The sequence below is a fragment of the Hemibagrus wyckioides genome, linkage group LG19 (assembly GCF_019097595.1).
Source record: "Hemibagrus wyckioides isolate EC202008001 linkage group LG19, SWU_Hwy_1.0, whole genome shotgun sequence".
Lineage (NCBI taxonomy): Eukaryota > Metazoa > Chordata > Actinopteri > Siluriformes > Bagridae > Hemibagrus > Hemibagrus wyckioides.
Genome location: NC_080728.1, coordinates 4,080,977 through 4,107,414, shown reverse-complemented (window position 1 = coordinate 4,107,414; position 26,438 = coordinate 4,080,977). Strand labels below are relative to the sequence as shown.

Sequence of the window (26,438 nt, the reverse complement as noted above, 5' to 3'; positions counted from 1 at the left end):
TCCCCAGTTATTCTAATTTCTTCTTAAATATACATATGGCATGCGGCATTGCAAACAGCATTTGTTTATTTATAAATAAAAATTGAATTAATTGACAGTATTAATTATGTATCATGTGAATTAATTTGCTATTATTAATTAATTTTTTTAATAAAAAAACTATTTCTTCAGTAGCTTCTAGGTCATGTGACCCTGTGACCCAAATCTAGTACCAAAATGATCTACTTGGACACCTCCACAGGGTACACCTCTTCGTATCCCAAAAAATCTCTTCACTGATTTTTATTCATTTGTTTATTTTCTTCATTTGTTTAACTCCTTTCTTATATAAATAAACAAGTCATTTTTATCACAATTACACACCGTTTTTTATTGTTATTACACAATAGGCTTCTTAAACACACAAGCAGCATTTCCATTTTTTTCTTTTATAATGTCCTTTTAATAGCCTTTTTAAGTAGTGTTGAGTTTTTAATGAGACAGATTTATGACTTCAGCTGAAATGAACATGAACAACTTTAGTTTAGTTTAATCAACTACTATATTGTTAATAAACTGTGCATGTTGTATGTCTGTTTTATTATTAGATTAGATATCTGTCTTCTAAACACATTCTGCTGCATTAAATAACACTGGATAACATTTTCTAAACCAAAGACAAATGAATGCTTGACATATGAACTCAGGGTTAGTCCTATGGAAGGTCCTCACAAGGATAGTAAAGTGTGTGTGTGTGTCTTCCTCCAGGTGGATTCATACACATCTGGAGAGGAGTGTGAAGCTGTGATAGTGTATTGACATTTTTATCAAAAGTTCTTGGACACACTGGAGCACAGCTAAAACTCAGAGTTTCTTAAAAAATGAACTGAAGTGTCTTGAGCCCAAAGGGAAAGGAAACTTCACTTGAATTCCCTGACTTTCGAACACAAAGTGGACTGACGGTGAACTGATTTGGCAACAAATTTCTGCTGAATTACTGAATTATAAATCAGTGGCATCAGGCACCTGAGACACTACTGGTCTGTGAAAAATATATATCTGTGTACTCCATTTACACCAGACATAAATACAGGAACCATATTCAGCAGTGGCTACAGAGTGTGATGGTGGAAGGAAAATAGTATAATTAGTATCAGAAGGTTTATGAGGTTTTATTTCATTCAGGTGTACGAGTTAAATTAGACAGAATATGTTTATAATAGGTCTTAGTGACATGTGTTATGAATAAGTGTGACACTTTAATGGGTTTGACCAGAACTGAGGAGACAAGAGGCAGCTATCAGACATTTACATTTACGTTTCTGGCATTTGGCAGATGTCCTTATCCACAGTGACTTACATTTTATCTCATTTTATACAGCTGAGTAATTGAGGGTTGAGGGCCTTGCTCAGGGGCCCAGCAGTGGCAGCTTGGTGGAGCTGGGATTCAAACTCACAACCTTCTGATCAGTAGACCAACACCTTTTTCTTCCCTTTTCAGTGATTTCATCTCAGTACACACACACACACACACACACACACAGTGCTGGAGTGTTGAGGTGTGAGGAAAGACCTGGTCCCTGTGATGTGTCTTGGTGAACTGCAGAACCCCCCTCTCCTGCACTGAGCATGTTTCTTTCACACACGGTCTCCTTGCTCAGTGTTCACAGTTCATCTCTGTAGTAGTCCAGTTTAGCACAGGACATCTCCTTACACAGCTGCATGACCTCCCAGAACATCTGTTCAGCTACAATAAAAATAAAAGACACAGACATTGATCTGATGTTTACTGATTTATGAAGAACACTATAACACCACACATTACTCTAAATATAACAGAAAATAATCACTGAAGAAATCCATTAGTTAACTTTAGAAGATCTAAATGATCTGAATGTGCTGTATGTGTGTTTCCAATCATGTAGCACGGTGCTGTAGAATTCTCAAATCTGATTGGACGAAAGGCGTCATTTTTGCATAATAATAAACTGATATTAAAAATGTGCTGTTTAACCAAGAGAAATGTCATGTTTTTATTGTTTATTTAACATTTATATAAGGAGTCTCAGGCGTCTCAGTTCATCAGCTCAGATAATGGAGATAATTATCATCAATAGTACTGTTATCATCATAGTGCCTTTATCATCTTAAAGTGGAGAACAGTCTGGAGTGTGTGATTCTGCTTATACCACAGCAAACTGAGAACAATCACACATTTATTAATGAAGCACACATCACATGTTTTAACAGTCTAAAGTTAAAAGATTAATGCTGCTTGTGTGTGTGTGGTCAGTTTAGCTCACCATCCTGCTGCTTGACCAGTCCTTGGTGGATGTAGTGAATGTAGGTGAAGAAGTTGCAGATGGAGGTGATCTAGGAGTAGAAAGGAGAGGAGGAAGAGGTAACTTGGTTGTAGTCACTAAAGTCTACATGAAAAACACGAAAATTCAGACTATTCTGTCTTCTTTAATCATCTTCCTTTTCAATTTGAACCAGATCTCTGCTTGTCCAGAGCGTTACACTGATGTGCTGATTCATATATTGTTTTTCTTTCCATCCTTTTTATTGTGTTTTCTGAGCTTTTCTTTGGCTTCTGTAATCTGATCATTTACTTTACAGGATCAATCAGAAAAGAAAATACAGATTCATTTTATCCAAATCACAACTTCATTGAAGGAAGAAAACATTTCAGAAGCTTTAGAATGAAATTCCAGGACCTTTCAAGAGATATAATTTAATCATATTCTTCATTTCTTCTTTTTAAATTCCAAAAACAAATGATTAATAATAATAATAATAATAATAATAATAATAATAATAGAGAGAGAGAGAGAGAGAATGTACACTTCCGTGACTTTGTTTATTTCAGACTTCCTGCCACTAGGGGAGGGCAAAACAGAAAGAAAGGAATAAAGAAACAGAAGAGATGGAAAACGCTGACAAACAGAAGCAGCAGAGCTGAACATTTGATCAAACAGAAGTTTAGGGTGAAGGAGGTACAGACATGGTGGAGTGTGAGAGGGAAAGCTGTATATAAAACACTATATCCAATCTGGACCCATCTTTTATAAAAACACACTATCCTTCTGCTTCGTTACAGAATCATCAATCACTGTGAATGTGGAAGAAATATCAAATGAAATAAAAAACAAAGACTTTAGTGAGGGTTTTATTTTGTTCCTGTAATCAACACACCCACATGCTCTGATGGATTAAAGCCCCCTGAACTGACATTTACACACACGTCATTCCCCTTTGTTCCTCACAGAGATTCAGAATATTCACTTCTCCCGTCAGTGGTTATAACGTTATGGCTGTTGTGTGTGTGTGAGACCTCAGGTTAAAAGGCAGTTCAGTAAATGACTCTGTGTCTCTGTGAGACAGTGTTTGTAGTTATACACACTGAGTTAGATCATTTGTCAGGGTGATATGAGCTCATATGTAAAACAAGCTCTCCCTTCTGTCTCAGGATAAAACTCATGTAAATATGATGGCACGGGTGATCACACTGAGGTTAATACACACACATTTACTCACGGAGGTTCAGGTGTTAAGATAATGTTTTCCTTACAGTGCTGAATCTGTGTAATTAACACTGCAGCACACAATTCTACACACAAATGTCCTATACACTGATCATAGTACACATTACCACACTGTTAGGACACCAGTATTAGTGTTTGTGATGAGCTGTTCTGTGGACAGGAAATGACACAAACACAGTCATTTATTAGTAATTAAACTAATGTTTTGTCTTTGGCTTTAATACATAAGAATGAAAATCATGTGTTTAATACTGACAGTATGATAAAGGTGCACACACACACACACACACACACGCACACACGCACACACACGCACGCACACGCACACACACGCACACACGCACGCACACACGCGCACGCACACACACCTCACTCTTGCAGAATGTGAGACACGGGTAAATGTCCTCTCTGTAGATTCATTCCAAGAAACAGCAACTCCTCTCCAGTGTGGGTTCCTCCTTCCACACCTTAAACTCACTGAACAGAATGGAATCCACCTGCACATGCAAACACACACACACACACACACACAATTAATATTATTTTTAGATAAAACTATTCCACTCCTACTATTTTTTCTAGTGGAAAGTCTTCCCAGAAGAGTGGAGCTTAACACAGAGGGAATAAATGTGGACTGGGACATGTGAAGATGATGGTCATGTGGCCACAATCCTGCAGTCACACAGGGTATGATGAGTGTAGAGTGGATAGAAATTGTACAGGATTCTTGCCTCCTTGCAGTCACGTACGATGGGCAGGGGAACGCTGAGCTCCTGCTGGCTGCCCAGCATAGCGCTACTGGTGCTCTTATTGCACACGTGACCTTTCTTAAATGGAACCTTGGAGCCTGACGGCAGCTCCTTACACGGTGATGTAGGAGACGTGGACAGAACGAGAGTCTTCAGTGCAGACACCTCGGCCTGGAGGACATCCATCTGTAGAGAAAAGCAGAGGAGGAGAGGTAAATAAATAATAAATAAATAATTTATAATAAATAGTAAATAAATTATATATTGTAGTGAATCTGAAGGTTAGACAACAGAATAGACTACAGAAATATTAAACATAAGTATGCATTATCTGGTCATTAATTAATGAACTGATTGATGAACAGATTTAAATTAGATTTAATCAGACAACTTTTTTGATGAGATGAATAAAGTTTCTCGCTAGCCTTTCATTCCAAACCCCTCAGCTTAGCCACTGTGTCTCACCTTCCCCAGTGCTTCCTTCAGCTGCTTCTCTGTGTTGGCCTCTCTCTCTCTCTCTCTCTCTCTCTTTCTCTCACACACACACACACACACACACACACACAGGTAGTAAACACAGGAGAGGTAGGAAACAAGTGATGAGAAACAGAAACAGAAATGGAGTAGGAAGGAACATGAAGCTAAAAACCATGACAAAGGAATACATGAATAGAGAAAGACAAAAGCTTCACAAGCAGATCATCAGCACATTATGATCATAAAGAGAAATACTGATTAAGTGAAACTTTTATCATTTATTTACATCCTTGCATGCTGGACATGAATTATACAAAGCTGGAGATGTGCTGTGTAGCTGCTGAGAAGCTATGTATCTTGGCAGAAATAGCCACTAAAACTTAGTAAAAAACACACACTTTTTATTTTATTGGACCAGGAAGGAGAATAAACCAAACGAATGAAAACAAACCTCAAACAGGCTAGCAGTGAGTTCCTCCAGCTCCTGCCCCAGCTGGTCCCTGACTTTAGAAAGTCTCTCACACTCCTCGTCTTTTAACTGAAGCTCCTTCGGACACCAAACAATGAAATGAAGACAAAAAAAGCAGGAGGGAAAAGTGGATTTTACTTTTCTTTTTGGTGACCAGGAAACAAAAATAAAGAGTCATGGCTGTGTCACAAACGAGTGTCATCTGAACAAACACTCCTGGACCAGATGTTCACTAGAAAAGACACTTTCTCCAGTCTGGAGGCAGAGCAGATGAATGTATACAAACTGCATGAAATGACATGAGATCAGGTTGATTAGTGAGATGTGAATGTTAATGATGTATTGACATGCTGTAAGATCATTTTAGTTCTACATTCACTCCAGTGACTCAGTGCTTTCCCACAGCATACAGTCTCCACTCATCCAGCTAGACATTCACCTGCTCCACAAAACACTCATGGAGCCAGCTAGAATTCCAGACAGACACACAGATGGACACACTGGTGAAATGATGAGTTCCTGGACATTAAGATATAAGAAACATCTTTGTATAGCAGACAGAAAGAAAGCTATAGAAGAAAAATGATTTATATATTTGACCTTGCTGTGACCTTGTCCATGATCTAATCAGTTCATTTACTAGTTACTATAAAAAAATGAAGATAAAATTGAGGGGAAGTGGTAGCTCAGTGGTTAAGATGTTGGGCTACTGATTGGAGGATGATTCAGATCCCAGGAACACCAAACTGCCTGAGTGTAAGTATTGTTGAGGATGTGTGAGATACATGGCATAATGGAGTCCATGATGAACTACTTTACTAGACATGACAAGTCACATACAGGACTGATATGATTATGCAGGATTACTGTCTACTTGTATTTACAGTATGGTGTTAGCAAAGCAAGGCTGTAATTTGTTCCGTCGGCTTCTGGCAGAACCGTGGAACAATACGCTTCACCCCAAGTGTGTGAGGGAGCAGAACCTCAGGTCCTTCCTCATGCTGCTGTGAGACTGACCATCCAGCACTGCTCCCAGCAGACAGCACTACAATCTGGACAATCAATCTTTGGGAATCTCCCCATCTCATATGGGAATAGTGCAGTGACACTTAAAATCAAAAGTAAAATCAAAAGACAAAAGTATTGTCTGGTTATATTTTTATACTTCTATATCATGATCTTTTTATCTTTAGCTGCTTTCCCTATGCTGCTGTAACAATGCAAATGTCCGCTGTGGGACGAATAAAGGATTATGGACCAACGTTCTGATTTTACTCAACAAGCTCTTCTTCAGAGTCTTTACCACACACATTTCCTATTTCCTCATTAATGTAAACAGACGCTTGACACTAGTGCTTACACAGACAAACAGGGAAAACAGTTTTTATCTACAAAGCACTAAACAGCCACGAATTGTATACTGATGTTAAGAGTTTACTCTCCAACAATAACGCATCTAATTAAAGTGAAATGTCAAATTAACCTGAGCTCAGGGCCGAACTGCTGCTGTTTTCTAGCATATTAAAGCTTACTGATGTTTTAGGTCACAAAATATCCTTGTATATAATTACTAAGCTAAAATAAGGCTTGGACTGTAGTGTAAGTGTTTTAGACTGTAGTGTAAGCTTATGGATATAAACCAGAGTGAGGATGTTTACTGTTACAGGGATAATGAAGTGGATTTCACTAATCCCTCACCCGCTGGGCTTTGGTCAGCTCCTCCCTCAGTGTCTCGTATCCCTTTTCTCTGACTTCCATCACAGAAGGGCTTCTGAGTCGTGATAGGCTGTCAGTGCTCAAGCCCAAGGGGTCCTCGCCATCATCAGCCAATGCGGCGCTTCCGTCACCTAGTCCCACCTCCTGCGAGGCTGAGCCGTCCAGTCCAGGCATGCTGTGGAAACAAACACCACAGAGTTCACACACATTAATAATCAGCAGGACTGACCACTGCAGCTGATTCAGTAGCTACAACTTACATTTCGGGGACGTAAAAGTGCTTTGAAGTAATACGTCAATGTAGAAATGTTAAAGCTTTTTAGGCTCCACCTTAAAAACAAACATACACACACTGTCCACTTTATTAGGAACATGTTGAAGGAGCCATTTTTGTGCTTTGTGTGAAAAAAAACTGTATATTCTACTGTATATTATTATAACATAATAATACAATAATTTACAATTAAATGCTTAAACATATGCATTGCTGTGGGATTTTCACCTTATAGTGCAGCACAGATAGGATTTTTTTTTTTTTTAAGCTGGCCAGGTGCAGCAGTGAGTTGTTGGGGGTGGGGGGGGCGGTTCAGGGGGCGGGGTTTAAAGCTGGTGGTCACAGAATTCTAAATTCTGTAACCAGGTCAACACAGAATTCTAAATTCTGTGATGTAACTTCTACACACGCAGTACAGAAATCTCATCAGACCATCGATAGCTAGTGACAGAGCAACACAGTGAACAGCGATCAGCAGCCATTTTACAGCTTTAGCAGCGATTAGCAGTGTATTTGCAGTCACTAGCAGCGTTTAAGAAGTGTTTAACACAGCTTTAGCAGCATTTGAACATCGTTAATCCAACAATGGCTGCATTATTTGTCCGGAATCTTCACCCTGGAGTGGCAGAGTGGATGATTGCTGAAAGGTTCAGCCCTGCAGGACATGTTGAATCTGTCCATATTTGCAGGGACAGGAAGACCGGCGCCTCGCTCGGCTATGCCTACGTCAACTTCCGGCATCGACACCAAGGTAATACAAACCAGACAGAAGAACACTGATCTCTCCATGGTGTACAGTTGACTTAAGACTACATGTGTAGTTTACATAGTCTTTAAATGCTTTATTACATGAACTTAGTCAGGTTTGGTGTATTTAAACAGTACAAAAAGATGTGAAAAGATATTTCTATTACAGCTATTTGTGTGTCTCAGAATAAGTACTTCAGTTAAGGCTTCAATACATTTTTCTTACTAATGTTTACTAAGGGTGCCAATAATTCTGAAATTGACTATATATGTACCTATTATAAATATACACCTATTATACTGAATTTCCAAATTAAAATTAACACTTCTAACTTCTTCAAACTTCTTTTGGTTCCCTCAGCTGAGCGAGCGCTGGAAATGTTCAACTTTGAACCTCTTCTGGACAGACCCATGCACGTCATGTGGTCTGACAGGGAGCCAGCGGCTAAGAGGACCATACAGTCAGCGGCGGCAGCCATCGAGCGGCGCAATGGGATGATGCTGAACGACCGCGAAGTGTAAGTCACGTGTAAATTAGTATGATTTGACATTGTGCTTAAACTAATTGCATTTGAAATTAATCAAACTCCTGTAATTGTTGAAACAGAGGTTGTGTTTGGTCTTATGAGAGTATTTCAGTCAACATCAGGCTGTAATTTTGCTGGAAAAAAGACATAACATCTAAGAGCAGGTTTAGATAAAGAGCAGCATCTCTGTTCTGTTACAGCACCATCAAGGCTGAGGATCGCCCCAGCTCCCAACACCATGCCAGCAACCTCTTCATCAAGAACCTCAACAGCACTATTGATGATGAGTGTCTGCGCATGGTGTTCGGACAATTCGGGAGGGTCACCAGTGCCAAGGTAACTTACAACTAATAATCTCTCCATTTTATTCCTAATAATCTGTATCTACTGCCCCTTACTGACTCTAGAGAGTGGAAAGCTTCCTCTGTGCTCATTGTTCCTCATGATCCTGCCTCCTTCAGGTGATAACTGAGAACGGGCGATCCAAAGGCTTCGGCTTCGTGAGTTTCACATCATCCCAGGAAGCAGCGATGGCCAAGAACGCCATGAACGGCAGGATCTGGGGCGGGAAGCAGATCCTTGTGGGAGAGGCTCTCAGAAAACAGGAACGCCAGGCTCGCCTTGAACATCAGAAGGCTCAGGAACTGTTTGGGCTTGAGCTCACCAAGCCTACCACAGCACTGAGGAAACCTGTGCTGCTTCCCAACCTGAAGAGCACCATAGCTGTTGAGACGGCTCCCACTGAGGACCCTGTGCAAGCCGTCCAGGCGATAAATATGGCTCCCACTGAGGACCCCATCCAAGCCGTCCCAGCCTTGAATACGGCACCCACTGAGGACCCTGTGCCAGCCGTCCCAGCCACAAATACGGCACCCACTGAGGACCCTGTGCCAGCCGTCCCAGCCACAAATACGGCTCCCACTGAGGACCCTGTGCCAGCCGTCCCAGCCACAAATACGGCTCCCACTGAGGACCCTGTGCGAGCAGTCCCAGCCACAAATACGGCTCCCACTGAGGACCCTGTGCGAGCAGTCCCAGCCACAAATACGGCTCCCACTGAGGACCCTGTGCGAGCAGTCCCAGCCACAAATACGGCTCCCACTGAGGACCCTGTGCGAGCAGTCCCAGCCACAAATACGGCTCCCACTGAGGACCCTGTGCGAGCAGTCCCAGCCTTAAATACGGCTCCCACTGAGGACCCTGTGCGAGCAGTCCCAGCCTTAAATACGGCTCCCACTGAGGACCCTGTGCAAGCTGTCCCAGCCACAAATACGGCTCCCACTGAGGACCCTGTGCAAGCTGTCCCAGCCACAAATGTGACTCCCACTGAGGACCCTGTGCAAGCCGTCCCAGCCTCAAATACGGCTCCCACTGAGGACCCTGTGCAAACTGTCTCAGCCTTAAATACGGCTCCCATTAAGGGCCTTGGCCAAGCCATACCAGCCAGAAGAATGGCTCCAAACCTCACTTTGGTCACTTTGATCAACAAAAACTGCAAAAAGGGTAAAATTACTTTTAAAAAATAAGAAACACCAACCCTATCATATATCCTATAATTATTATACATTGTTTGTTGATTGTATATTATATTTTGTATTGTATAATTATATAAGATTGTTCATTTAATTAAAATTTGAAAAAGAAACATGTGTATGTTTATTTATTTACAAACAAACTGTGTTCAAATCTAATAATATAATAATCTATTAGATTTAAATCATCTAATAAATGTTAGATCATTAAAATGAAATAAACATTCAAAAACATTAACTTTAAGGAATAGTAGTATTTTAGTAATAGCAATATTTTCCTGAAGACAACAAATGAATGTAACAGACTGAAAACTTCCTTCTGTTTATAGGATTAAGTGGTAAATGTACGAGTTAGATAAAGAATGAAGGTCCAGCTGTTGCAGGGATTTTAGCATTAACTTCTCTTTATCCATTACAATCTCACTGACAGTTTTTCACTCATTTACTGCTGTGACTGCTGAGGCTTCAGGGAATATTCTTCAATAATGTCTCGACAACCCTTAAAATACGATCCAATAGACCATGAACATGTTATTTATCTCAGAAACCTGAAGTCATGTCAAATCTCTAAATCTTAGCATGTCTCAGATCCAGCCCAGTTTGTTGGATAAAAAAATAAATAACTCATTATTGTTTATCTGGTGGACAACTTTCATAAAGAACACAACTTCCTAAGACAGCGTAAGAAACTCAATTTAATTTAAGCCCATTTAATGAAGGTAATCAGAAAATACAGCTTCTATTCTGTAATCATCATCATCATTATAATGTAAAGGTACAGTCCATTCTTCCCACAAGTTATTGGGTAAGGTAAGCTTTTATTCTGAAAGGAGGAATATTTTGTCTTAGCTGCTTTACATTTTTAACTGATATTTTATCACTGTTTTAGTTTAGTCAGCTTTTAAGGTTGTGATTAATGATCATGTTTTAGCAGTAACACACATTATGAGATAAAACAAAGTACAATGGGGTTTTTAACATAGAAACATGAATCAGGTAACATGAACTCTTACCATAACCATATTCAAGTTGTTGAAATGAATGATTTAACATCCACTTTGAACCTTTTTAGCTTTTCAACATCTTTAACTAGAACATTACTCTGAATTTCTACATGTTTTTATACTAGAATTGTGTCTTGTTAACCAAAATAGGCTTTAAACCAGGAAATAACAGGATTTATATCAAAAACCAATTCTTTTTCAATCTCAACATCACTTGCTTGTGACAATCCAAGGCTTAGTAATAGCACAGACCAAGCTAGCGGATAGCATTAGCCTCTAGCGCTAACGCGATTAGCGCATAAACTATGTCATTAATTCATTTACAATGATACAAAAAGACACCGAAGCATGTAAACATTAGACATCATTCTCACAAACTCCCGGCTGTTTTTATGAAAAGTATCTAGACAACAATATCAAGTGTGGTGTCATTTCATCTTAGCATATTAGCCACAGCTACGAGCTAAAAGTGAACATGCGATACACTCACCGGGCTTTCGACAAGAAAAGTAGCCCAATATTTCATACGGATTACAAGAAGTCGTGGTTAATTCATTTTAATTAAAAACCAATTCTTTTTCAATGTCAACATCACTTATTTGTCCCAATCCAAAGCTTAGTAATGGCACAGACCGAGCTAGCGATTAGCATTAGCCGCTAGCGCTAATGATACAAAAAGGCACCGAAGCCTTAAATAATGATGATAGGCGGGGTGCTTTACGCAATCCCTCTGCTGATTGGACAATTCAACTGTCACTCAACTCGGCTAAAACAACCCGGAAGGCGAGACGGAGCTTGTCCACAAATAACAACGCCACTGACCAAGTCCTGACCAGTTCGAAACACTAAATACGCGCTTGACGCCAGCATTAATGACCGGATTACAATAGTTCCGTCAAAATGAGTCAATAAATTCAGAAATAAATCCTTGGTGAATTTTCCATTACGCTTAGATCTTCTTTTGCTTTTAAAGGTATTATTCGCAATGGGGTGGAGCACAAATTATCCCTATATGCTGATGACTTGTTATATGTGACTGATCCTGCAGCCTCTATTCCTGTTATTTTAACTATTTTGGATGATTTCAGTTCTTTCTCAGGATATAAACTAAATTTGCATAAGAGTGAATATTACCCAGTCAATAATAGTGCTTTGTGACTTCAGCATCTAAACTTGCCCTTCAAACTTAATTGTTCAGGCTTTAAATATCTTGGAATTACAGAGACTCTTTCGCTGTCTGATCTTTATATATATGTGATATAATCTCAACCGTGAAGCCAGATGAAAAAGAGAATTTTGGACATGATGGAGACATCGGAGAGGCATGCTTCTGAAAATGTCAGGAAATTATCTACTAGTCTTGAGAGTCTGAGCAGCTCAATTCCAGATGGATTTTCACTGCTGAGACAAATTATAATGCATCCTCTACCACAACCATTCAACATGCCACCATACCAAACCAGGGGCCCTTATGGACACATCTATGCATCTGCACCACCACTCAACACTACACCCGCCACGTTTCCACCCGACACTACACCCGCCACGTTTCCACCCGACACCACACCCGCCACGTTTCCACCCGACACTACACCCGCCACGTTTCCACCCGACACCACACCCGCCACGTTTCCACCCGACACCACACCCGCCACGTTTCCACCCGACACCACACCCGCCACGTTTCCACCCGACACCACACCCGCCACATTTCCACCCGACACTACACCCGCCACATTTCCACCCAACAACTACTCACAACTATGTAAAACTTCTTTATACATGACAGGTAATTGTATATACACAGGGTCCAAATGGACTGTAATAGCTTCACACTCTTGCCTTACTATTTTTGACACCACCTGTCCTGACAATCCAAAGGCGTTTGCCGTCTTCCACAATCTCCCCTCGTCAGCTAAATAGTACAGTGTGCAGGCAACTTTCTGACAACGCTGACAGGTGATCTCATTACAGTTGTCTTTCCTTCAATGTGTGGGTGAAGCAGCTCACTCAAAGACAACATTTTGGCTCCGTCCGCCATTGCACAGACTTGTTTCATGTAAACAAAGGAGATAGCGGCGCACAATCTGACGTCAAACAAAGGAGACGACGGTACTAACAGTGTTTTACATTCGTTCTTCTCTAAAACATCTCTTTTTAATGGTTCACATTAACATGAACTGAAATTGCATTCTTCCCTTTGAACCTCTACAAAGTAGCATGTAGAACTGAAAATAAATCCACTTGTACTGCATCTGCATTAGAACCCCTTTACAATCGCTATTTGTCTTGAACCAGCAGGTTCCTCTAACATTAAAACATGGCGTGCTTGAAAGTTAAAGTGTGAACATTGTCGTAAACGCCATTGATTCTTCTCATAACTATGATCCTATGTACCAAAGTTGGTTTAAAACATTGAATTGTCGGATACTCCGATTGGTTTTGTAAGGAAAATGTCTTTTTAAACAAGCATACTCCACTACTCTATCCCATCTAATTAGCTAGCCACAACACAACTAGCAAAATCACTCACCGGACATTAACCAAAGTTGACCAACAGTGCTTCATTCCATGGTCAAGTGGAATCTAAGTAGTAAACAACTTAGTAATTAAATTAAATGATGAAACTCAGGATTTAAAGCTAATTTTGCACTATTTTAATATAGAACTCAGGAGCTCATCTGCATGCACGTTTCTAGAAGAATCCTCGACAGGAAATTGGGATTCTTGCTTACTCTATGCTCCACTCTACTAGGAGGAGTAGAGCGCCCTCTATAGGAAATTATATACTACTACCTCTGACTTAGTATCCCTAATTTTATAGGGGTTCCACAGCACAGTACTGAACCTGAGACTACCTGTACGAGGTGCTGTGAGTTCGGCTCTACTGGAATTGTGTTGAGATTCACGTGAATGTGAACGCTACTCAGGTCTGCCCCTGTTCAGGAAGTGATGTAACCCACGTGTGTTTTAGTCCATGACCACATCATTATTTCCACAACACACGTGTAGCATGAGTGACAGGGGAACGTTATGGGACACAGTAGAGATGAGGAGCTTTACTGTACATCATAACACCATTTACATTTACGACATTTAGCAGACGCCCTTATCCAGAGCCACTTAAATTTTATCTCATTTTTTATACAACTGAGCAATTGGTTAAGGGCAGGGTCCAGCCTGGGATTCAAACTCACAACCTTCCCATCTGTAATCAACACCTCAGTCACACCACATTTTATGAGTAATCAATTCAACCTAAATGTTCTGCTCCTTAGTAGAAACATTCTCTAATAGTGAGACTGAATCAGGTCACATTACTCTCAAAAATATGGTCTTACCTCAGTCTCTCCAGTTTACAATGGGCATTCTCCAGTACAGCAGAGAGACTCTTCACTCCTGAGTCTGATAGTTTATTCCAGGACAGATCCAGGTCTCTCAGGTGTGAGGGGTTTGATCTCAGAACTGAAGTCAGCAGGATTTCTTTTGTTGTGAATTAGAGTCTGGACAATGTTCATGTACATTATTTTAATCATATGTGTATATTAAAACATACAGAAGTAACCATGCACTGTGATATCCTCTCAGACGTGTAGGGCACTGATAAAATATGCTTGGTTATTATTTATAAATGATTTGGTTCATACAACACTTTCTTTTAGATTTGTGTCTGTATGTAATATTTGTGAAAAGTGACTTTGTTTAAAATATATTCCTGTTAACACTACACTTCCTGTCAGGAAATTGTAACCAGTTGAGGTGTGAAGGGCAGGAAAAGGATTTGTGGGAGTTTTTGCACATGGTGAGAAAAAGGAGTTGTCAATGCAGAGACGATGGTGGAGTTGCGCTAAGCTACATAATTTTACTCAGTTCTGGACACTTGCAGAGACCAGACATTTTTGTGTATTGGCCCAAAGTTTCTAGCTGATAACTGAGCTCCACTAAAAACAGACATTTATTTTATTTCTTGAACTCATGTTAAACACTTAAACATAAAAAGTTAAACACTTGATAAGATTGCACATCTTAACTGTCTTTTCTTTTCTTTACAGTAACTAGTATTTTCAGTTCAGTCGCTCGACATGTAATTGAAGTTCTCTATATCACTTCATCCATTGGTGCTTACAGAAAGATAGTTACTTACACACACCCTATTGATCATGTTCTCAACTTCAGCTCTGTGTATGAATGGATTTGAGTCAATGGGTTTAATCCTAGTCTCTATTTATGACAAAATGTGGAATAATATTAAATCATTTTAGGACCTTAGTGAAAGAACTTTTAAGGAAAACTGCATGGTTTTTAATACAGACTATTGAGCTGCTTCTCTAACACAGATCTGGCAACCTAGCTAGATGGAGACATACTGAAGAAGCATTCACTGACAGAATAGACAATATTTCAGGTTTAAGTACAATTAAATAAATCAAACAAATTTAGATTTTTTTTTGCCTTTTAATTTTCCAAATTCTATTTGTGAGATTATTTCCCTTTACTGCTTCTTTTATTTGCACATATTGTCATGCTGCTATACATACACTATACTGCCGAAAGTATTCGCTCGCCCATCCAAATAATCAGAATCAGGTGTTCTAATCACTTCCATGGCCACAGGTGTATAAAATCAAGCACCTAGGCATGCAGACTGTTTTTACAAACATTTGTGAAAGAATGGGTCGCTCTCAGGAGTTCAGTTGCCAGGAGAACGGTACTTGTCTGACTGCATTGTGCCAAGTGTAAAGTTTGGTGGAGGGGGGATTATGGTGTGGGGTTGTTTTTCAGGAGCTGGGCTTGGCCCCTTAGTTCCAGTGAAAGGAACTCTGAAAGCTTCAGCATACCAAGACATTTTGGACAATTCCATGCTCCCAACTTTGTGGGAACAGTTTGGAGCTGGCCCCTTCCTCTTCCAACATGACTGTGCACCAGTGCACAAAGCAAGGTCCATAAAGACATGGATGACAGAGTCTGGTGTGGATGAACTTGACTGGCCTGCACAGAGTCCTGACCTCAACCCGATAGAACACCTTTGGGATGAATTAGAGCAGAGACTGAGAGCCAGGCCTTCTCGTCCAACATCAGTGTGTGACCTCACAAATGCGCTTCTGGAAGAATGGTCAAAAATTCCCATAAACGCACTCCTAAACCTTGTGGACAGCCTTCCCAGAAGAGTTGAAGCTGTTATAGCTGCAAAGGGTGGACCGACGTCATATTGAACCCTATGGATTAGGAATGGGATGTCACTTAAGTTCATATGCGAGTCAAGGCAGGTGAGCGAATACTTTTGGCAATATAGTGTATGTGATATACACTGATCAGGCATAACATTATGAACATTGACAGGTGACATGAATAACACTGATCATCTCATCATGGTACTTGTTAGTGGGTGGGCTATATTAGGCTGCAAGTGAACATTTTGTCCTCAAAGTTGATGTGTTAGAAGCAGGAAAAATGGGAAAATGTAAGGATTTGAGCGAGTTTGACGAGGGCCAACACAATATTAGGCAGGTGGTCATAATGTTATGCCTGATCGGTGTACATAGGATTTACTCTGTATTTATTATTTAAATGTTATACATAGTATGTTATGCGAATATAATCTATTTAAATGATTTATTTATCATAAAATATAATCTCTATAAGGCTGAATGAGTAATTGAGTCCTGAGGAAACAGCGCATGCTCCTAATAGCTATGATGTCACGTATCATAGCAACGGCGTTAGGTTTGTTTTCAAAAAGTCCTGAAGATCGCAAGCTCTGGATTACACACGTGACTTTACTCTACGATCATTTCTACACGGATTTTACTCTACGATCATTTCTACAACACTTCTCAGAGATGAGCCAAAGGAGAGACGAAGCTCTGCAGCTCCAGGAGGAAGGACCTCAGACCGGAGGGAGCGGACTGCCGGACAGCAGCGGTAAGTTACCGAGTTTTTTCCGGCTTCACCTCAGCACGAGCGCTTTAAACACCGCGATAGCAACATAGCACTGAGTCGGAAAATTGTTAAAACGTTTAAACGATGATTTATTTATTCAGCAAAAAACGTGAAAGTAATAAGAAAGAAAAGTGTGGAGAAATAAACCGCTTGACTAATGACTTAAGATCATGCTAATTACCCTAGCCTAATTAGCCTAATATTAGCTGGCTTGATTTTAGCGAACTCGTTAAAGAGAGTTAGTTAGTTAACCAAAGTCAGATAAGTCCACTATGGAGTAACATTAGTTAAGATAACTAGCTGGCAGCATTAGTACAGTGCCGTGTTTAATAGCTAGTTAGAAAAGTCAGTAATGCTAAATACTTGAGAGCCTAATAGCTTAGACACTACGGAAAACAGTAACAGGTGTAAAATCGGTAAGAGGCTTAAAATAACATGAAATGTTTCCTAAACTATTATTTATTTATTTTAAATCTATGAATTTCATCAACTGCTGTGAAACTAATAGGAATAAAATGGTGTTAAACAGGGTGTTTCTAGAGTTTGATCCTACTGGGGCACAGGGGAAGCAAGAATTTTACAAAATGATCATCAAATTCTCCAATCGTTCTTGTTTCTAGGATGTTTTTAGGATGATTTTTAATGTGTGTATTTGTCATGGTGTTAAAATCTTACTGAAGATGTACTCACTGTTATGGGTTGGTTTCAGTAATATAACTAGTGTAAATACTCTATAAAGGATTATTAAAATGAGAAATTGCTGCTGTACAGAACAGATGCTGTTATAAAATGAAAGTGTTACTGAAAGCGTGTATGTCTTTTCATCTCCTTTGACACAGGAAACTCCATCTGACTCCATTCCCAGCACAGATGCACACTCCAGCAGTGAGCATTTCTGTGGGAGGAGGAGGATGGAGGTGACAGTGATGAAGGAGGACAGTGATGAAGAGGGCCCTGCCAGGAAAAGACAGCCTGTGGAGCAGGAATGCCATGTATATGAGCTCAGTAATCTGGGGAGCAACGCCTCCTCTTCATGGAGCTCATCTCCTCCTTTTTTGGACACCATTCCCATCACGGATGTGCACTCCAGCAGTGAGCATTTCTGTGGGAGAAGGAAAAGGAGGATGAACGATTGATGAAGAGGCCCCTCCCAGGAACAGGATCCTTCGTAATCTGGGGAGCAGCTCATCCTCTTTGTTGACCCTATCCCCTACTTTGGAGTTCAACCCCACCATAGATTCTTCCAGCAATGATCATTTCTGGTGGAGGAGGATTATGAGACTGAGGGAGGTGATGAGGGCTGCGGAAGTCACCAACGATGAGGCTCCATCTGCAAGATTGGAACCTGTGGAGCCAGAGGGTGATGAGTTTGAGATCAGCTTATCCTCTTCTTTGGACCTTATGCCCTTTATAGGTGCTTCCACTGGCCACCAGTTTCCCTCGTGGGTGAGTCGGTATGAGGATCTTGACGATACGTCAGCGTATGACAACATGCTTCATCAGAACGTTAGAGAGCCTCAAATCTTACTTGTCCCAATCACCATCTGCATCATTAGTCTTGACCTGGCTGGAGATCTTTCCATTCACCTCCTTACCATTCCTGTCCTCTTTCTCACTATTTAATCTGTGGTAAGTATATTTGGCATGTATCTAAATCTCTGGTAGGTATTTCACTTCTAGGTTCCACAAATCTGTCCTTTGAAAAATCTGTGGTAAGTATTTCCCCTCCAGAATTAGTTGTTTTTTAATCTAAGGTAAGTATTTCACCCCTTTTAACCACGAGGGTTGGTAAGGATCATTCTGATACCTTATGTTGTGTTGTAATCTTCATGACTGTAATGAAAGTCTTGGTGTGCTTGCAGAGGTATGGATGTGATTCTTACCACCCTCACTAGCTTTATCTATAAATTTTAGACATTTTTTCAACAAATTAAGGCAATAAGATTAATTCTGTCATTTTTAAAAATCCATAAACATCTCAATTGCTACATAGATTATAAGATTAAGACTAACATTATGTCTGTTAAATGTGTAGGCTTTGTACAGTAGGATTTGTATTGTGTATTTAGGATATATGCATCAATATAATGTATAGTTATCAAAATTAGTATATATTAAATGTTTAAGCTAGACATTTGTCATGTAGTACATTATATGTAAGAATGTGATTTAATAAATGTAGGTTTCCTTTATTGCAAATTTGTATATATTAAATGTTTAGTTTAGCCATGTTTGTGTTAAATATGTAGTGTGTAATATACAAGTATGTAATGGTTAAAGTTTCTTTTATTCCTTCATTGCATTTGTTTTATAAATAAATCTTAAACATTCAATAAATTCTGATTATTTTTTGTTCAAATCTAATAAGACTTCAGTGTCTCTTTTCTACACTCTAAGCACTTCTCATTGTTTTCACATGGAATTACAGTGAAGTCATTTTATGGATGATGAGTGTTAATAAACCCTTGTCCGTAAACAGTAACATCAACACTGCATCTAAGAAAAGGTTTAACCATCTTAGACAACACTTTAATATTTCTATTTAACTTTTCATTTTTGTTTTTGCTATATTGTTATTAAATATGAAACATGCTTAAGTTTGTTTTCATAAATCGAAATTGGCAAATACACAATTATAATGCACACATGGTAATGGCATGAAGACATTAAAGACATTTTAAAGCTATACTCTTATGAATTTTAAATCTATCATTTGTGTAATGTGGTTCTATCTTCCAAGCTTTAATTTAAAGTGCAGGAAGATTTCATTCAAAGTGCAGGTGGAAAAGAGCAGTAAGGAGACACTGATTTAAAACACAAACACACATAGCTTGGGAGAATTTGCAAGATGAGCGAGTTTGGTGTGTTCTATGGGGTTGAGGTCAGGACTCTGTAAAGTTCCTCCACACCAAACTCGCTCATCCATGTCTTTATGGACCTTGCTTTGTGCACTGGTGTGCAGTCATGTTGGAACTGGAGGGGGCCATCCCCAAACTGATCCCCCAAAGTTGGGAGCATGAAATTGTCTAAAATGTCTTGGTATGCTGAAGCATTAAGAGTTCCTTTCACTGGAACTAAGGGGCTAAACCCAACCCCTGAAAAACAAAGCCTGAATTCAATGATTTGGAGGGGTGTCCCAAAACTTTTGGCAATACAGTGTATGTAGCTAGAAATACGAATTAACATGACTTACTACTTAATCCAACTACTTGATGAATCTAGCAAGCTACTAATTTCAACAGCATCTGGATGTGTTAGCTAGCTGTTGATAACAGATGTGGTGTTTGTTTCAGCATAACTCACTTGGTTAGCTGATTGCTCACAGATGCATTCCTCAGCTAAAGAAATTATTTTCTGATTAGTTGTCTCAGTTGAACACATAAAAATGTAAGAAAAGTAAAAGGAATTACTCGAGAAAGCAATTAGTGAAAATCTTCCCTCAGGCCATCAGACTCCTCAACATGGACATGTCCAACTTACAAATCCCGTAAGATTCCATAGAGACTCATTAAATCTGTTGTAATTCTGCACACTGCACTTTACTGGAACTACATGTAAATCACCTGCATTTTAAATAGATCAATTTCCAATCTGTAGCATTATATTAAATAAATATTACAAATTGTGTGTGTGCACTTTTGTGTGTGTAATGACCTTGCCACAGGCATGACAGTGGTGCCTCCGGTGTGTGAGGCTGAAATGGACGGGGCAGTTCATACACACTGCTACCATGGGAAACGGAGACCAGAGGTGGTGCCTTCTCCCGGAGACATACCCCTGACTTCTCTCTAACCTAAAGAAGGAAACTGCTGTTAGAAATCTTGTCTCACTTAGCTCATGTTAATAATCATCTTCATGATTTAATGTCCCGGAGTACAAGCATACAAAATGTGTGGCTAGGAAAAAACATTCACATTTCACATTAGCACATGACATATGGTTAAGTGTCTAACTGTAAGACAAATATAGGCTTACAATCATTCACAGCCTTACTTTCCTTATTTCACTGCCAGCAGCATCTAGATTGTAATCAAATGTAAAAGTCCAGTATCCAAGATTACTGAAACTCTACCTACCAGGATACAGCTGACATTTTAAACATTCCTCATTTACAAATATACTTCATTTGCTCATTTTAATTAAATGTGGAGAATAAAATGCCTTTGTAATGTTACACCTTTAGAGATACTTATCACTGATTAAACTTCTGGGTGTTTGTAATTGTTCAGGTATGCAGCACAATATATCTGTTAATATTTCTTAATTATTATCATAATACTGGTCTTTTCCATACTGAAACCTGCAACAAAGTAAGCAAACCGGAGACCAGAGAATTCGGACCAGTGTGTTTTTCTGCATAGCTTTTGACATGAGCCAAAAAAAAAAGATTAACCAGGGGATTCTTCATCTTTGTCATATCATAGCTTTACCATGTGTATTCCAATCTCAGTGTGAAAGGGAACATTTCAGAACAATCGAAGGATGTTGTGATTGAGACAGCCTTTAAAATGTCTGGTTCTCTGACTAGTGTTCTGACTACTGAATTACAGAGCTGATTTTGATCAAGTCATGAACCCCATAGCTATTCGGCACAGAACCTTTGGTGTCCAGACCCCGATAAAGATGCCTCAATACTTATTTTTGGTCTGTTTAAACTGGTTTACCTCCTGCTCCATTTATGTAAAACATTTCTATCATTTCAAGTGTTTTTGTCATTTTAGGTATCAGGTATCATGTACACCTTTGTGGTCAATCAGACAAATCAAATGACATTTTATACGGTATGACAGTTAAAGATATCTCTGGTGCTGAAAAAAATGATACAAATAGAGTGTGTGAGTTTTTGTGTAAATGGGAGGTGTGATAAAGGCCTTTCACACATCCAGCCAACAGAAAACAGAGTTTCTAAGTGTTAATTGACAAAAACTTCACCAACATGTCAAGTATCCCACCTGTCAGTGGCCATAATGTTATGCCTGATCAGTGTATATAGGCTTTATATTGTTCTTGAACCGACAGACTACATTTAGAGTCATTTTCAGAATATGATGACAAACCAGTCCCTTAAATTATTGGTCATGGCATAGCTTAAACAATTTCAAGATGCCTGAAATAAAATCACTGTAGAAGTTTCCAAAACAATAGAAAAAATAGATCTTCTTCTTCTTTCAGCTTTTCCCTTCAGGGGTCTCCACAGCGAATCATCTCTCTCCACCTATCCCTATCTTCTGCATCCTCTACACTTGTACCCACTAGCTTCATATCCTCATTTATTACATCCATATACCTCCTCTTTGGCCTTCCTCTTTGCCTCCTTCCTGGCAGCTCCATGTCCAACATTCTCCTACCAATATACTCACTCTCCCTCCTCTGGACATCTTAATCTGTCCTCCCTAACCTTGTCCCCCAAACGTCCAACATGAGCTGTCCCTCTGATGTACTCGTTCCTAATCCTGTCCAACCGTGTCCCTCCCACAGAGAACCTCAACATCTTCAGCTCTGCTACCTCCAAGGATTTATTTGGACAGTTATCTTGATTTTGGTTTCATTGAAGCAATGGGCAAGGTGAGAATTGAGTGTGTAATCTGTGGAGAGAGACTAGCTAATGAAATCATGAAGTCCTGCAAACTGAGGAGGCACCAAACAGAGCACCAAACATCCACAGACGGTTGGTAAACCCTAAGAATTTTACCAAAGGAAAAAAGAACTTGTAATATCAGATAGGCCCCAGAATATCAGAGATGCAATGACTAAAGTTGGAAATGAAAATAGACAGGCAACGGTTTCATCCTTCGAGTGCACTCTCTTGATTGCCCAGTCAAAAAAGCCGAACACCATCGGGGAAACTCTGCTCAAACCCACGTGTAAAAATGGCAGAAATAATGTGCGGGATACAAGTGGCTTCTAAACTTAAAACTGTACACTACCAGTCAAAAGTTTGGACACATCTTCTAATCCCATGGTCTTTCCTGATGTTTATTTCCTTCTACATTGTAAAACAATGCTGAAGGCGGCCAAAATACACAATAATGTCCTCTGAACAGTTGATATAGAGATATGTCTGCTACTGATGCTCTGTAAAGCCTTCATAACGGCTCTAATCTGAGGTGCTGTTAACTGGTGATTTCTGAGGCTGGTAACTCTAAATGAACTTCTCCTCTGCAGCAGAGGTAAGTTTTGGTCCTGCTTTCCTGGGATGGTCTTCATGTGAACCAGATTCATCATGGTGCTTGATGGGTTTTGCAAATGCACTTGACAATACTGTGTAGTAAAAAAAGCAATTAAAAGCAGTGTAACAAAGGCTTGGAAAGGTAGAACATCCTATCTCTGCTAGCAGAATGTCCATGACAAAGTGGGTTACAAGCCAAGCTAATTGGCTACTAGTTAATCCCATAGTTGTTTATACATAAATATCCCATTTGACTGCTCTAGACACATCAACACATCTACTATCATCATTTCAGATGCTGCTAATCATTCACACTAACAAAACAATGAATTTTTATTGATAATGCCACATCTTTATTGGTCGTTTTTTGTCTTTATCCTGGGATGGGTAAGTCTATTGTCAGTGTGTTGTCATTATGGGGTATTGTTTGTAGAATTTAGAGGAAAATAATAAATTTAATCCATTTTGGAATCAGGCTGTAACACAACAAAATGTGGAAAAGGTGAAGTGCTGTGAATACTTTCTGGATGCACTGTATAACAATTTATCAGTTGATTAGAAAATTGATTTCAAGACCTGAATTAAGTGTCACACAAGGGAGATATCTAAATAGAAAGTTGTTGGGAAGCACTGGTTTTAAATTCTGGGTTTTTATAAATAAATATCTAAATAGCAGCCAACTGAAATCAGCATTTCCATGTTTCCAATAGGGAGCTAATTCTTTATCTCCATTGGATAGTTCTAGAGCTGCTGACCAATGGATCTCTTAATATAAAATATACACACACTATCACTGACTACTACTGTATTAAGTATTTTTACATTGCTTAGTTTTCAGCAATGTTCTTTCTGTTGGTCTTTCTCCTTTTGTATTCCCCTGGGAGGTCAGTAACAAACCTAATGAGATATTTTGTTGTGAACTTTTGCAGAAACACGTTGTGTGTGAAGCTGGAGCTGTTTCATCTTTACACTCTGTTCTCCCCTCTCACACCATTCTTCTAAAAACTTGCTCTGTTTTTTAACCCTATTATTGTTCCTGTTTTAATAAAACTATTTGCTCAGTTGTTCCTTTCATTGTTCCTGCCAAAATAAAGCTGTTTGTTCTGTTATTTAATTTTGTTTGTTCCTATTTTAATAAAAGTTTTTGCCCAGTTGTATAACTGAAGTAGGGTTTTCAGTTTCACACTAAATTATATGCCAGCAATGTTAACCATTGCATATTTTGATAATGTCGTCTATCATCTTTTCCAGTTAGCTGAGTGTTTCTCCAGTCCATTTGTGTGAAGTAACAGTTTGGCCACTATTTCCTCCATGTTTTCATGTCTTATTTCCATCAGTACCCTAAAGACATATTCTACAGATGGATATGCAGTGTTTGATCCCCACTGTTCCTTTCAGACACAGGGTAGCAGTTATCAGATGACAAAATTTATGACTGCACTGTAAGTCAAATATAAATAATTACTGGTTAAGCAAAACATGATTTAGCGCGTGTATGTGACAAATATTTGTCAGGTGATGTGTGTGATATTGATAATATGCTCATACACAGTTGTGAGTAGTTCCAACACTTTACATTCCTTAATCTAACAGACTTGGATCATCTCATCAGTTGACTAGTAAATTGCTTCCTGACCTGAAATGGGAGCTTCTGCTGGGGCCTTGTAGGAAAAGGGTAAGCAAACACTAACAGCATTGTGCATGAGCGCCCTCTACTGCCTGATCATGGTAATGTAATATTTTCTCAGGATTGTGGAACTACGGACCTGATCATAGTTCGTTAATAAAATTAAACTCAGTTTTAAGATTTTAATTTTACACACATGATTTCGTTAGAGGACTGTATGTGTGTTTAACATTAGTTTCAGCTGTGAAAATTAGGATTTTTAACATATCTGTCATTAATGCATGTTTACCTCAAATCGCATACATTTAATGTTTAAGGTGAGTTCCTTCATCAAAAACTCCCTAATGGTCATTTAAACAAAACCTAAAAATAACCAATAGAGAACGTTCTGTAGATTCTATTCAGGTTATTTAAAATAAGAAAAACAACATCTGGGAAGGTTAGTTTTCGATTATAAAAAAAAAATAACCAAACGGGAACCATATGCTAACGTTAGGGGAACGTTCTGTGATATAATGTCCCATAAAGACAAAACAAACCTAAAGAAAATAAAACCAAAGAACAAATGTTAGCAACTTTTTTAATTAATAAAAGAACAGTACACATAGGGTAATGTAAATGATTGATGTATAATATTTTTTAATAGGGAAAACAAATTGGACTTTCTTTTTCTAACAGCATGCACATACAGCATCCATGTTAGGAGCAGATTATCTAAAAATAAAATCATTCTGAAATTTACTGTGTTCTAACATGTTCTAGCCTATCAAGTAGAATAGTGTGGTCAATGGTGTCAGAAGCTGCACTAAGATCCAGTAGCACCAGTATGGAGGCACAACCCTGATCAGAAGCCAGTAACAGGTCATTGACCACTTTAACCAGTGCTGTTTCTGTGCTATGATGAGGTCTAAATCCTGACTGATACATTTCATAAATGTTATTTCTATGCAGGTATGAACATAACTGCTTTGCTACAGCCTTTTCTAGGATCTTGGAGATAAAGGGCAGGTTTGATATTGGTCTATAGTTAGACAGTTGACAGGGGTCGAGGTCCGGTTTTTTAATCAGGGGTTTGATAACTGCTAGCTTAAAAGATTCAGGCACATAGCCAGTACTAAGGGAAGAATTAATAATTTTTAGAAGGGGTTCAGTATTTCCAGAGGCAGGTAATAGGTGTGTTCGACTTGAAGCGGTGCTGCGCAGACCGAGCTGGTAGAGAACGTCAGAGTACCGCAAGAGTGACCTAAGAGTGTGCACTCGAATATGGGGAGCAGGTCAGTCAGTATTACATTTACATGACATTTACATCATCATTTAGCAGATGGACGCTTTCAAGCAACTTACAATCGATAAAATCAAACCAACAAACGAGCAACAACATGTAAGTGCTGTGCTGTGACAAGTCTCGCTTAGTCTAACACAGTACATGCAGCATGTTTTGCATAATAAATAAAAAGAATAAAAAGTAGATAGAATAGAGAATACTAGTGTTAGTGGGTCAAGGTTTTTATATAATAAATAAAAGAAATCAGGTAGATAGCATAGAAGTAGAATAGAGGGTGTAAGTGTTAGAGGGTCATGATTTTTTTGAATCACTGAAAATGAATTACCTAAACACGCGCATCTACAGCATGGCTAACTATCGCCTAATAATTCCACTGCAAGCTAATGGTGTTCACAAAA

The 26,438-nt window shown here is 39.1% G+C and overlaps 2 protein-coding genes and 1 long non-coding RNA gene across 4 annotated transcripts in view; 1 reads left to right on the top strand and 2 right to left on the bottom strand.

The window, feature by feature from the left end:
• Positions 1-26,438, top strand: part of LOC131369996 (NLR family CARD domain-containing protein 3-like) — a 305,079-nt gene that overhangs the window by 232,594 nt on the left and 46,047 nt on the right. The gene's annotated exons all lie outside the window — the stretch shown is intronic.
• LOC131370052 (uncharacterized) lies at positions 942-4,023 on the bottom strand. Its single transcript, XR_009207373.1, has 3 exons — positions 3,893-4,023; positions 2,283-2,352; positions 942-1,726 (listed from the first exon to the last, which is right to left on the bottom strand). It is a non-coding gene; the product is annotated as an uncharacterized LOC131370052 (long non-coding RNA).
• Positions 4,321-13,705, bottom strand: LOC131370043 (rab-3A-interacting protein-like). Its single transcript, XM_058417073.1, has 4 exons — positions 13,553-13,705; positions 6,918-7,110; positions 4,739-5,297; positions 4,321-4,459 (listed from the first exon to the last, which is right to left on the bottom strand). Exons 1-3 carry the CDS (start codon positions 13,585-13,587, stop codon positions 5,157-5,159), a joined length of 369 nt encoding a protein of 122 aa, XP_058273056.1. The 5' UTR covers positions 13,588-13,705; the 3' UTR covers positions 4,321-4,459; positions 4,739-5,156.